This window comes from Podarcis erhardii, assembly GCF_964252035.2.
Source record: "Podarcis erhardii genome assembly, chromosome: 7".
NCBI classification, from domain to species: Eukaryota; Metazoa; Chordata; class Lepidosauria; order Squamata; family Lacertidae; genus Podarcis; species Podarcis erhardii.
Window position 1 is genome coordinate 5,064,607 of NC_138511.1, and position 12,161 is coordinate 5,076,767.

At 46.4% G+C, this 12,161-nt stretch overlaps 2 protein-coding genes across 5 annotated transcripts in view; both read right to left on the bottom strand.

Moving 5' to 3' along the window:
• ADRA2B (adrenoceptor alpha 2B) overlaps positions 1-5,070 on the bottom strand; it is a 29,530-nt gene extending 24,460 nt beyond the window's left edge. For all 3 annotated transcript variants that reach the window (XM_081870045.1, XM_081870044.1, XM_081870046.1), the window contains exon 1: positions 2,460-5,070. In XM_081870045.1, coding sequence (XP_081726171.1) covers positions 3,024-4,355 — 1,332 coding nt within the window. In that variant the 5' untranslated portion in view covers positions 4,356-5,070 and the 3' untranslated portion in view covers positions 2,460-3,023. The remainder of the gene's footprint in view (positions 1-2,459) is intronic.
• Positions 1-12,161, bottom strand: part of GPAT2 (glycerol-3-phosphate acyltransferase 2, mitochondrial) — a 282,276-nt gene that overhangs the window by 187,873 nt on the left and 82,242 nt on the right. The gene's annotated exons all lie outside the window — the stretch shown is intronic.

A 12,161-nucleotide genomic window follows, 5' to 3' on the forward strand; every position in this document is an offset into this window, starting at 1 on the left:
TCTGTTTCAGGAAAACTGCTGGAGAGCATTACTAGAGATAGAATTGGCAAGCATATAGAAGAGTAAGTCTTGCTTGAAGCAAAACCAGCACAATTTCTGCAATAGTCTCACTAACCTTTCAGAGTTCTTTGAGAGTGTCAGTAAGCTTAGAGGTGAGGTGCTTGAGCCATCAACACTGTGTAGTTTTGCCAAGGATCTTTGTGAAGTCTGTCACCAAAGATTCCTTAGCAAGCTTAGCAATAATAGAAAAGGAGGAGAGGAGAGGACCTCTTCTGGATCAGAACAAAACAGGAAGCTGAGCAGGAATACAGGGACAGTCCTCCCTATGGAGTGATATAGAAAGGAGAGCCCCAAGGACTGGAAGTGGGATTTGTGCTTCTTAAGTTGTTCATAAACCATCCAGAATTAAGGGTGATCAGTGAGGTAGAAAAGTTTGCTGATAACTAATTGCTCAGCACAGGTAAAACATAAAAAGCAAAATGGCAAATGCACTTCAAAGCAGGCCAGCGTGAAGTGATGCTTGGTAGGACAAAAAAAACATTGTTTCACATATATGCTTTTTAACTGATATCAACTTCCCAGGACTAGACCCAGGGCATAGTGGGCAGCCTTAAAAGAGGATTAGATAACTTCATGAGAATAAGGCTATATTCTGCCTCCATTATCAGAGGTAAGATGCTTCTGAATAAAACTTAAAGCTGAGACTCACAAGTGTGGAGAGGGCTCTCGCACTCTTGTTCTGCTTGCAGGCTTCCCATAGGCATCTAGCCAGCTACTGTAAAAATGGAATCCTGGACTAGATAGGCTCTTGGCTGTGTGGGAGAAGAGGGAGAAGGCCTTCTTTATGAGGGAGTCTGCTGTGATCCACACATGCACCCACTAACCAAAGTTGATGAACCTGTGGCCATCCTGAGTTTGTTGGCCTCCAGTTCCCAGGATCCTGGATAATGGAGAGCCAACAAACTCTGAAAGACAACAAGTTTTCCAAAAACCTGCTCCAAACTCAAAGAAAATATATTCTTTTCCAAAAAAAAAAAAAGCACTTTGTTCTTTTCTCATACATATAGCAGCTTTTGTTAAGCGATCAACTAAAACTCATAAATTAATCAACTATGATTTCTTTAACTGGGGGGCGGTAGTCAGTCAAAGGCTTCCATTCAATGCTGCAGTCCTTGGGGATGTAGGTCTGCATCCAACTAACTTCTACTCAGTGTAGACCCATTGAAATTAATGGACCTAAGTTAGACATGTCAATTAATTTCAATAGGACTACTACAAACCCATACCAACAAAACTGGACTTTATGCTGCAGTGGGAACCCTCCTCTTCTGGCCACCTCCACGTGTGAATGCGTTTCCTCCTTCCACATTAACACAGCTCAGGCCAATTTTGCACACCGGAACCCTTCCTCCAAATTTTGCACACCTGAACCCTTCCTCCAAATTTTCAAAGGGCCACTTCAGCTGTGCCTTCAATGGCCCTTTAAACTGTGTGCAATAGGCAGCCTATAGCTTAAGGGGACTTTTTCTGTTGATTTCTACAGATCAAGCTGCTCTCAAAGGTCAAAACACAGACCAGACTGGAGTTTTCTTCTTAGTCAGTTGCCAACCCAAAACAGTAGCAAAAAGCATCTGGTGTCTTAGAGGACTTTGCTTTCCTGATTTAGAAGCCAGTGCCTACCCTTCCGTGCACATGGTCCGTGGAAAGAATTTGGAATCAGAGTTGGAAGAGACCCCAAGGATGATCTAGTCCAACCACCTTCAATGCAGAAATATTTGACGTTATCTGTGAGGACTCCAGAAGCAAAGGAATAGGAAACACAATAAAAACAGCCCAGGTTGCTACTTTGCTGCTGTTATTTTTAAACAGGGCTGCTTTTGTGCTTTTAACAGCAGCTTAACTTGCATAAACGTAACAGCTGAAGTTTTTCTTGATGTGGAACCGAAAGAGCTACAAAAGCTTGCCTTTCTAAATTTCTCCAAATCATTTTGCCTTTAAAGGCACAGGAGAAGAGCTGATTTTTAGAAGTTAACAACCCTACCATGTCAAAAAGCACCGTCCAGGGAATTTCCCAATAGCTGGTTGCAATCAAATACAACAAACATCAACATTTGGCTCAAATCACCCTTAAAAAAAAAATCAGACCATTTTAACCACCAACTTTTGCTTCCAACCCTGCCTGCACTGTGCCTTTAAGAGCGAGCAACACTATTTCCATGCCGACACCTTTTTACAAATTTTCTGTCAAAGGCACAGGAGCAGTCCCGTCCATTTTATTTTGGCCAGTTGGCAACCTGACTATCATGCCTTCATAGCTGCCAACATGCCCCTGAAAGAGAATTTTCAGTCCTAGATTCCTGAGCAGAGAAATAGACACTTTGCAGATTTCTTCTGAAGCATTTACAGATATAAATGGATTAGTTTTAGGCTGTTTAACTGATTACTTTTTTGTGGCTTACCTGGATGGCACAGGAGGCTGCCAAGTGGTCAGGAGGTGAGGAAATTTGCCAAGGTTGTTCCTTTGCCTTGACAGCATCTTAGTCTGCAGGAATCGCACAGGAAGCTTTTTGCAGCATGGAGACAAAAACATTATCACCTACTAATCCCTGCAGATCAAGCTGCTGTTAAAGGCACAGCAACAGGGGTAGTTTGCAAAGCTGGCAACCCTTGAGCCCACTCTCATTCAGCCACAGGATTTAGGGGGGAAAGGTTCCTTTGACCCAACCAATCAGAAGATATTTGGCATTGGCACATAATCTTTCGGTGAAAAAAAATATGTTGGCGGAACATATGGGTGTGGGTCCGCATTATAAACACACAGACAGAGATAGCTGAATTAAAATCAACTGCCTGAAAAGCCAGTTTCTATCCAGCACTCACCTCACTCCCCTTTCTACAAACACAAAAGCCAACAAATAAATATATTTTTCTTTGTTTAGTTTAAATAGCATGATGAGTTCCGTTTCCACAAGGGTCCCCATGCACGCTGAATTGCTTGCTTGCTTGCCCTCACCCAGCCTCTCTTACCAGGCAGTCTGAGTCCACTGCCTGCAGAGAATCTTCCTAAAAGCCTTACGAAAGTCCTGGTTGAAGATGGTATATATGACAGGGTTCAAGGAGCTGTTGCAGTAGCCAATCCAGAAGAAAAACTTAAAGGTGCTATCTGGGATTGGACAGTGCTCTGGGGGACAGATGGCCCGGAGGCTGTAGAGGAAGAAGAAAGGGAACCAACAGATGACAAAGACCCCGATCACCACAGCCAGGACAAAGGTGAACCTCTTCTCCCGGTTGAGGTGTGTCTTCCTCTTCCAGGGGCTGGCACTGAGGGTCTTCACCCTCCTCACCAGCAGGACCTCCCCTCTTGCAGTGGCCAAGGTGTCCATGCCCTGAGGGGAGCTCTGGGGGGGTCCATTGCCCCGCTTGATGCTGCTGGGGGGAAAGCACTCTGAAGATGGCTTCTTCTCAGGCAGGGACTGAGAAGGGCTGGTGGCAGTTGCTGGCTCTGGGTCTTTCTCCTCCTGGCTTACAAGAGAAAACTTCTCAGTAGAGAGGCAATGGGTCTCTGGTTGGTCACTTTCCTGAGTGGGTACCTGATGTCCATTTGGCTCCCCTTCTCCATGAGGCTTGGATTGGTCCTGCTTGGGAGAGGTTTCGACAGATGGAACGGCGATGATTTGGGGCACTCCTTCTTCTGCCTTTGTCTTGGGCTTCTTAGCTTGAGTCCTCTGCTTGTTTCGACGCTTAGCTATGAAGTAGATCCTAATATACACCAAGATCATAATGACGCAGGGGGCAAAGAAAGAGCAGGTGCTGGAGGAGAGGATGTACCAGGGCTCCTCATTCAGCTCACACCTCCTCGCATCCTCTTTGGCATTGTTTGGGTTTTCATTGAGGACCAGCGGAGGCAAGGAGATGACGGCCGCAATCAGCCACACCACAAGGATGGTGCATTTGATTCTCCTTGGCGTCCTCTTGGAGTTGTACTCAATGGCTCTGCTCACCGACCAGTACCGGTCCAGACTGATGGCACAGAGATGCACGATGGAGGCTGTGCAGAAGAGAACGTCCAAGGCCAGGTAGGCTTTACACCATGTCCTGCTGAAATACCAGTAGCCCATCAACTCATTGGCAAGAGAGAAGGGGATGATGAGGGTGGCCACTAGGATGTCTGCGGCCGCAAGGGACACCAGGAAAAGGTTCTGTGGGGCTTTCAGAGACCTGCTGGTCAGCACAGCAATGATCACCAGAATGTTGCCAAAGATAGTGAAGATGATGAGGAAGGTGGTGACAGCTGCAATGGCGGCGGTGGCTTGGATATTGTAGCCCTCATGACCGCCCATGGTAGCCATGATCATTTAGAAGGAGTGGCCCTACAGGTCCAGGTGGGGTGTGGGGCCCACCTTCTCAGTTTCACATGTGCCTGAGAGTCTACAGATCAGAAGCCCCCCATTGTTACCTGAGTCAGAGGAGAAGCAGCAGTTCAGGGAGAGAGTTGCCAGGGCAGAGTTGCCGGTACTTCTTCCATACTGGGATTCTTCCAGCCGGAGCATCGGCTTCTCTTGCTGTAATGCTAAACTGCTCTGGATGCTAATTCTTTGCTAATTCACAGCACCACTCCCTCCAGTCCACAATAGCGATCTCTCTCTCCTTCTCTCCCTCTCCGGGTCATTGCTTCTTTCCTTCAATGCCCAGGCACTTCTGATCACTGTAGCACTGTTGGCTCGGAATAACCCAAGAAGTTTTATTCCTTCTCTTCCTCTTCGCAGCTGGAAAAGTTGAGAGATCTGTGCAGCCTGGCGACTGAACTGCACTCTCTCTCTCTCTCTCTCTCTCTCTCTTTGCTTGACGTGGACAGACCAAGCCTCCCAGTGCCTTTTGAAACGAGCTGCAGGAGGAGTTGGGTTTTTCTCTCCACGAGGAATCTCTGACATGTGATGTCATGCAGTCTTTCAGCTTTTTGTCGGGCTCCAGGAGGGGAGAGAAAGGAATCAAGAGAGGGGTGTGCAGAACATGCAAACATACACACATACAATCACAATCTAGCAGCCGCCAGGACTGTCCTGGGTTCTTCAAGAGCCACTCACTCACCTCCTTTCAACTGAGTCCCTCCAGCTACTCAGCTGACTCTTCTGTCTTTGTCTAGCCTCCTGCCAGGAGAGCCCACCATGGCCTGCGAGTGTGTTTTTTACAATGCAGGTTGCTCTGTAACTAAATTACTCTGATAGCTGCTGTGTATATGATGACTCAGACCAGCCAGCTTTCCATCTGAGCCCTGCTGCGTTTCATCTACCCTTCTGGAAACTTTGATATGGGGAGATCTGGACTTTGAAGAACTGCAGCACTGGGTTGTTTAATAATAATTATTATTATTTAAAGAAACAAAAACAGAGCAGGGAGGATGCTCTTTACAAAACAAGGCGAGAATTTTGTACAATGCTTCTCAAGTAAATGGCCATCTACTTTTGCAATTATAATACAGATTTCAATGGAACTTGTAACCTGTGGACCACCACAGAGCCCAGTCCAGCCAATGATAAGGACTTCTAAGATTAATGGGGGGGATTTCAAGCTCTTCAGACCCCCAGCTACTGGCTTACCTCACACCTCCTCTCTGCACATTCTCTATTCCTGCTCTGATATTGGAAAGGAGCCAGGAAGGCAGAACTGTCTTGGAGAAGAAGAGGTCCCTAGGAATGGAGGCATTGGGGATGGCAAGGGGGAGGGAGGGAGGGCCAAGGGGAGCAGGAGTCTTGGGAAAGTAGAGTGGGAAACATAGGAGCCAACTACAGGGGCCAAGGGGTCTTGCCCCCCAAAAAATATTTGATGCTCTCCCCAAAGTTGATGGGCATTGTCATTCAAATGGTGTGTGTGTACCATGTCATGTGATCGATTATGTGGGGCAGGGCTTATCTGCCCCCCCATTTTGTTCAGGTTGGCCCCCCTGGTGAGCACAGGCAATAGCCTCGTGAAAAGAAGGGGAGAAGAAGTCCAGAGAGAAGAGTCTAGGGTAACAGTGTACACATCATCACAAAAACAGGGGCAATGGGGATATGGATTTCAATCAAAGTTGCATATGCTAATTTATATGTATAGAGGCTGATTTAGAAATAATAATAGAAATTAATGTTACCAGGGACTGGGTGACCTGTGCACCTCTGCTCAGCCTGCTGCTGCTGAGCAATTTCGAGGTCTCCCTTCTTATGAATTGTTAAGATGATACCAGACAGATATTCAAATAAAACACAGAGCAGCAAACTCCAGATTTGTGTGATCTATTTTGCCTTAGGGTTGCCATACATCCAGGTTTCCCCGGAGATGCCCTCTTTTGGGGGGCTGACATGGCCATCCGGGCAGATTTTTGCATTTTAAAGGAAATATTTGGTTTCGGGGGGGAGTTGGGTTTCTTTGGGGGGGGGAGTGGCATTTCCTGTGCCCTGGAAACGGATGTGCCGTGTGGAGCAGTCACTTTGGCCACAGGAGAGCATGCGGAGGCCATGGCATGCAGAGCATCCATCGGAAGGGGGAGAGCCATTGGAAGATCAGATATGGTAGGGTCGGGGGGGGGGGGGTCGGCAGCTATGCCATGCAGAGCTGCTCCCAGCCCATGCCGCCAACGCAGGATGTCGGGCAGGCAAGCGCCAGAGCCCAGAATGGCAGGGCAGGCAGAGGGTGGGCGAGTGCTGCCCTCCACTGCCCCCGAGCTGTGTGACCTGTCACTGGTGCCTGCCTCACACCTCCTGGGGTGACAGTGGCTCCTCCGTCGGCATCCGCCCATTGATGCGCAGGAAGCTCCCAGGCTTGCATGGGTGGTGAAAGCCACCCAGTATCGACTCAGCAGGTGGGAGTGCCACACTGTTGCCGGGTCTCTTGCGTCCTGTTCCTGGGTGGGTGCAAGCTCCGGTCAACATGTGGGGCCTCTCTCTCTGCTGGGTAAGGCATGCCAGGTCCCTTGGTGCTGGGCACGGCCCCATACACCACCCAAGCTCTCTTGGGCGCACCGGCTAAACAGAGGGAAACTCTGGAGGCCCGCAGGGGGACGGTGGCCAGACAAGGCATGGGCGGTCATCGGGGGGGGGTGTCAAGCAGTCCATGTTTCCTGCCACTTTGCACGCCACGGCCGCTGCCAGCCCAGGCCAGGAAAGAGGCGTGTGGGCCTGGTGGTGACACTGGCGGCAGGCTGGTGGCAGAGTGCAGTGGAGACCAAAAATGGCAGTGCCTACTATTACTACTATTTTTCTTCCTCCCACCTACAAATGTGTCCGTTTTTTTTGCTTTTTGAACCCTGATTTTGCCTTTTTGCTAGAACGCATAGGATCAGCTAGAGCCAAATGCAAAGTGAATATAAACCTGAATATAGAAGAGCAAACCAGTAACTCACTCACTTCTCTAAGCAAAGCTGCAGGAATACTGGTCAATGCCTGGTCACAGGCAGCCAATAATACTCGTATTTTACAGGTGAGGGAACACCAAGGATGATAGAGACCTAGTGGGTTCAAGGCACATGATGTTGGCTTTCTTTGCCATTTCCCTTGCCATTGTTAAACTGTTGGCAGACATAAAGCTTTGCCGAAATACCGGAAATCAGCTAGAGAACTAATAATAATTTATTTATTTTATGGCATTTATATCCTCCAAGGAAACATACATGGCTATCCCCATCGTCATTTAGGGCCTATCCACACTTCCTCTTGTCTTGCTACTTTCCTCTGAGGAAAACAGCTCTTTAGCGCTCAATTGGAGCAAACAGCAGTTCAGGTTTTCCATGGATTGATGTTTGCTCCACTTTGGAGCTAAAGTTTCCCTGGGAAATGAGTGGAGAAAGGGGAAACCTCTCAGACTTGCTCTTTGTAGGCACAGGACAAGCAGAAGTATGGATGAGCCCTCAGTCCCTGTGAATTAGGTTAGGCTGAGAGGCAGTGACTGGCCCAAGGTTGTCTATCGAGCTTCACGGCTGAGTGGCGATTTGAACCCTGCTCTCCCAGGTCCTTGTCAAACTCTCTAATCACTACCCCACACTGCCTCTAGATGCCAATCTACCTACTCCTTCAAACAGAGGGCTGTCCTCTGTGATGTAGGACACCTGGCCAGCCTAGAAGGGACTGAGGCAAAGAGTGAGAGTAGATCTCCAGAACCTGTGGAACAAGGAAGTCTGAAATCCACAAACTACTGTAACTTGATGGACACTGCAGGAGGCCTCACATTTTGTTTTCGTGTTCCCTTTAATTGCTTACTCTAGTTACAAATGTGCCCCTAGAAGCATACAAATCCTGTGAAATGTAACCATGGGGGGGGTGTTGAATTTTCCATGTTTGCTTATCCACTGCACAACATTTGTACATGTGAGGGGGAGGCTGGACTGATAAGAGCAATTAAACTGTTGAAAATATACAAGGCAAATAGATTCCTGTGCACTCTCTCTGAGTTGGTGGCTATCAAACACACAATAGAGGGGGATGTTTATTTACATAGCAGATATCACAATTTTTCAGCAGTGAGGGAAGAAGCAAGCAACTCCTCTTCCTACCTCACAGTGAATTGTAAAGAGAATTGGAAATTACCTGAGCCCACAACCTCTAGATACAGCTCAGCATCATTCTGCCAGGCTCAACCTTTTCGTCAGAGCCATTTTCTCCTCCATCAAGCAGAAAGGAAGTGTTTGGGGAACAGCAGAAATATGGTAATAATAATCATTAAAGGTCCCCAGGGATACTGAAGCCTGTTTGTGCTAAGTGCTGTAAAGTGCAGACGCTGAAAGGCAGACAGTCTCTGCCCCAGACAGCTTACAATTATAAATGGAGCCAAGAGGACAGGGAAGGCCGAAGAAAGGGAAAGGACGGGCTGGGAGGCTGGCGGTTGCAAAATTGATAAAGTAAAGTAACCACTCGTCTCCCAGACCCAAATCCTCTTCATCTCACCACATTGCCTCATATTTTGGAGGCAATTCTCTAAGAGGTAAATTCCCATCCATTATTGGCTTTCAAACAGATTGGAGCGCAGTGCCTGTCTTTTGCAGAAACAACAAGGTTTAAATACTTCCATTAAGAAGCTGTTAGGATGCTTGTCTGCCAACTCTTATGCCCCCGCCTTCCTTGTCAGGAACACACTGTTTGCCTCACAGCCAAAAGGGCTCACTTAGAGTTAAAGGAAGTTTGCTCCCCAAAATTCTCCTCATAATTCTCTTCCACAAATGTAAAATGTGAAATATTATTCCCATTATTCTCTGGATATTTGATTGCAACACAATTAAAAATAAAACAAGTAAAGACATTTAAAGCATTAGGAACATCTAAAAGCATTTTTAAGCCATCACATAGCCTCACCAAGGTGGCAGGGAACATCATCTTTCAGCCACCCAATGCCTAGGTGAACAGGCATGTTTTAAAATTCTTCCTGAACATTAATAGTGAGGGAGACCGGCACGCCCTGCCAGGGAGAGAACTCCACAGATGGAGAACCACCACCCAAAAGGCCCTGTCATGGATTAACCCCAGCAAGGGCACTACCAACATGTAGTGACATTTAATAATTTTAAAGTGGGCAAGAAATGTTGGATTTAACATACAAATGGAACAATGGGAACATATGTGGACAAAGAAGTTAAAATATACATTGTTATGACTTAAAATATTTTTTAAATAAAATGATATACCGTTGGTATTTAACTCCTGATAAATTATTCAGAATGTATAAAAATATTCCAAATACATGTTGGAAATGTAAAGAACAAGAAGGGACATTTTCTCATGCTTGGTGGACATGTAAAAAAGCAAAAAAATTTTGGCTACAAATACATAGAAGATTGATGCAGAGAATTATCGCTTCTCAGCCTTTTGGCTACTATCAAGTGTAGTAGATTGATGCAGAAAATTATGCAGATTAACTTTCAACTGAAACCAGAATTCTTCCTGCTTGGATTTATGGATATACAATTAGAAAAAGACTATGGAACTTTGTTTCAATACAGTGGTACCTCGGGTTACATACACTTCAGGTTACATACGCTTCAGGTTACAGAATCCGCTAACCCAGAAATAGTACCTCGGGTTAAGAACTTTGCTTCAGGATGAGAACAGAAATCATGCGGCGGCGGCACAGTGGCAGCAGGAGGCCCCATTAGCAAAAGTGGTGCTTTAGGTTAAGAATAGTTTCAGGTTAAGAACAGACCTCCAGAACGATTTAAGTACTTAACCTGAGGTACCACTGTATATGATTACGGTGGCGAGACTATTGTATACACAAAGATGGAAAGACTCGTTATTACCAGCAATGGAAGAAGGGTTGTTAAAATTAATGGTGTCAGGGGTTCAGGAGCAGAGGCAAAGCAGAGTGAGCAAATGGAAAGTGAGGAGGAGGAGTACGAAGGGGGAGCAGGCAGTGACAGTGGGCAGAGTCAATCCACAAGCCTCTCTAGCGAATCGGAGGACTCACAGAAGGGAGCACCGATGGCCAGAGCGAGGGGGGTTCCAGGGGGGAAGCCCCAGGAGGGAGGGGCCAGCGGGGAGTCCCTGAGCAGCAGTTGGAAATCAGGACCAGCTTCTCCACCAGAGCGCAGTGGGGAGGGGGAGTCCCAGGAGTCGGGACCAGTGTTCTCATCTCCAGCGGGAGGAGAGGAGTCAGGCTTGGCAACGCCCACATCAGGGAGCGGGGAAACGGTCAGAAGGAAAGTTACCGGCTGGGCGCGCGCGCCAAGTTCAAATGTACAGGAGAGCGGCACAGCAGGGAGTCCTGACAGGGAGCCAGGTCCTAAAGCCCGCCGAAAGGAAGGGCGAGACTCAGGGGGGTCAGCGTCAGAGGAATCCAGGAAGGAGGTAAGCTCAGGGGGCAGAAGGACCCAGAGGAGGAAAGAACAGCGTAGGAGGTGGAGCAAGGCTAGAATCTTAAACTGGTGTGGGTTCAGCAGCGAGTCAGAGGGAACTTAGCCGGTCTAGCGTCAAGACGTGGGTCTGCGCGCCCAGAGCTTGGAAATGGAAACTAAACTTCAATAAAGACTTTTGTATATGACATCCACTGGGCGTTGGTCCTCTGTGAGCTGGGACCTAGCGGCAGGCCTGACAAACGGGCTTAGCTGAGATGACAAAATTGACATGCTAACAATGACCTTTCTCTGATTAAACATTTACTAAAGACTGGAAACCTCTCATAGACTGTTTGTGTGAAAAAGAAAATGAAACAATGATATATGGATTTGGGATTGATATTGGTTCGCAGAAAGTAGTTTTGTTGGGTATTACCTTGTGATGAATGGACTTTTGTTTATATGTAGTGAAGAATTGGAACTTCTTTAAAGTTCTTTTCTATCTCCTCATTTTCTCTCTTTTCTTTTCTCTCCTTTTCCTCTTTTCCTCTATGTTTTTATTTTATTCAGATTAATCTTGGATAAAAAAGATATTTGGTATTGTTTTGTAGTTCTCTTTATAAACTCTAATAAAATTTATTCAAAAAAAGAATTGATTCCACTTGACAGATAACATACGACGACATTCAGTATTTGACAGGTTATGCTGCTTCAGATTTGATGCATCAGAAAATAAGCAAAAGATGCCAAACAAGTCTATGGTCCTTTTCAGGTGCTTAATATTACTGACTAATCCCAAATGCCCAAAAAGGGATTGAAGCACAATTTAAAAGCACCAAGATACAAATTCGCATGAAGAAATTTGCAGCTATTAATTTCAAGCTCTAAAGTGCTCCAGATTACGGTATTTATTTATTAAAGTTCTATGCCTCCCTTCATCTACCCCTTTGCAATGAACAGACCACACGCAGTTATGTAAGTTTAAAATGAATTAATTACAAAACATTCCAAAGGGCAGATTCATGCATTTATACAAGCAGCAGCAAAGAGAACACAGGCAGAATACTATTTGGTAGAAAGATAGCTTCAAGCACTTGCTCTAAGCTTGCTGCTTGCTTAGACCCGTCTTCCTTGGTCAGTTACATGGCAGCTTCACTTCCTCCCTCACAGAGAAGACAAGGTGTGACCTAGTTGAGTCTAGATCTTTCCCCCTTCATGCACTAACAAGCACTCAAGCATAGTTATGTTTGACCAGTGAGGCGTTCTCAAAGCAAAGGAAGGATTGAACTCTGATTAATAAGAATACACACAGATGCTTGAACCAGCAAGACTCTGGGAAGGGTGCGTATAGTAATCTCTGTCTCCA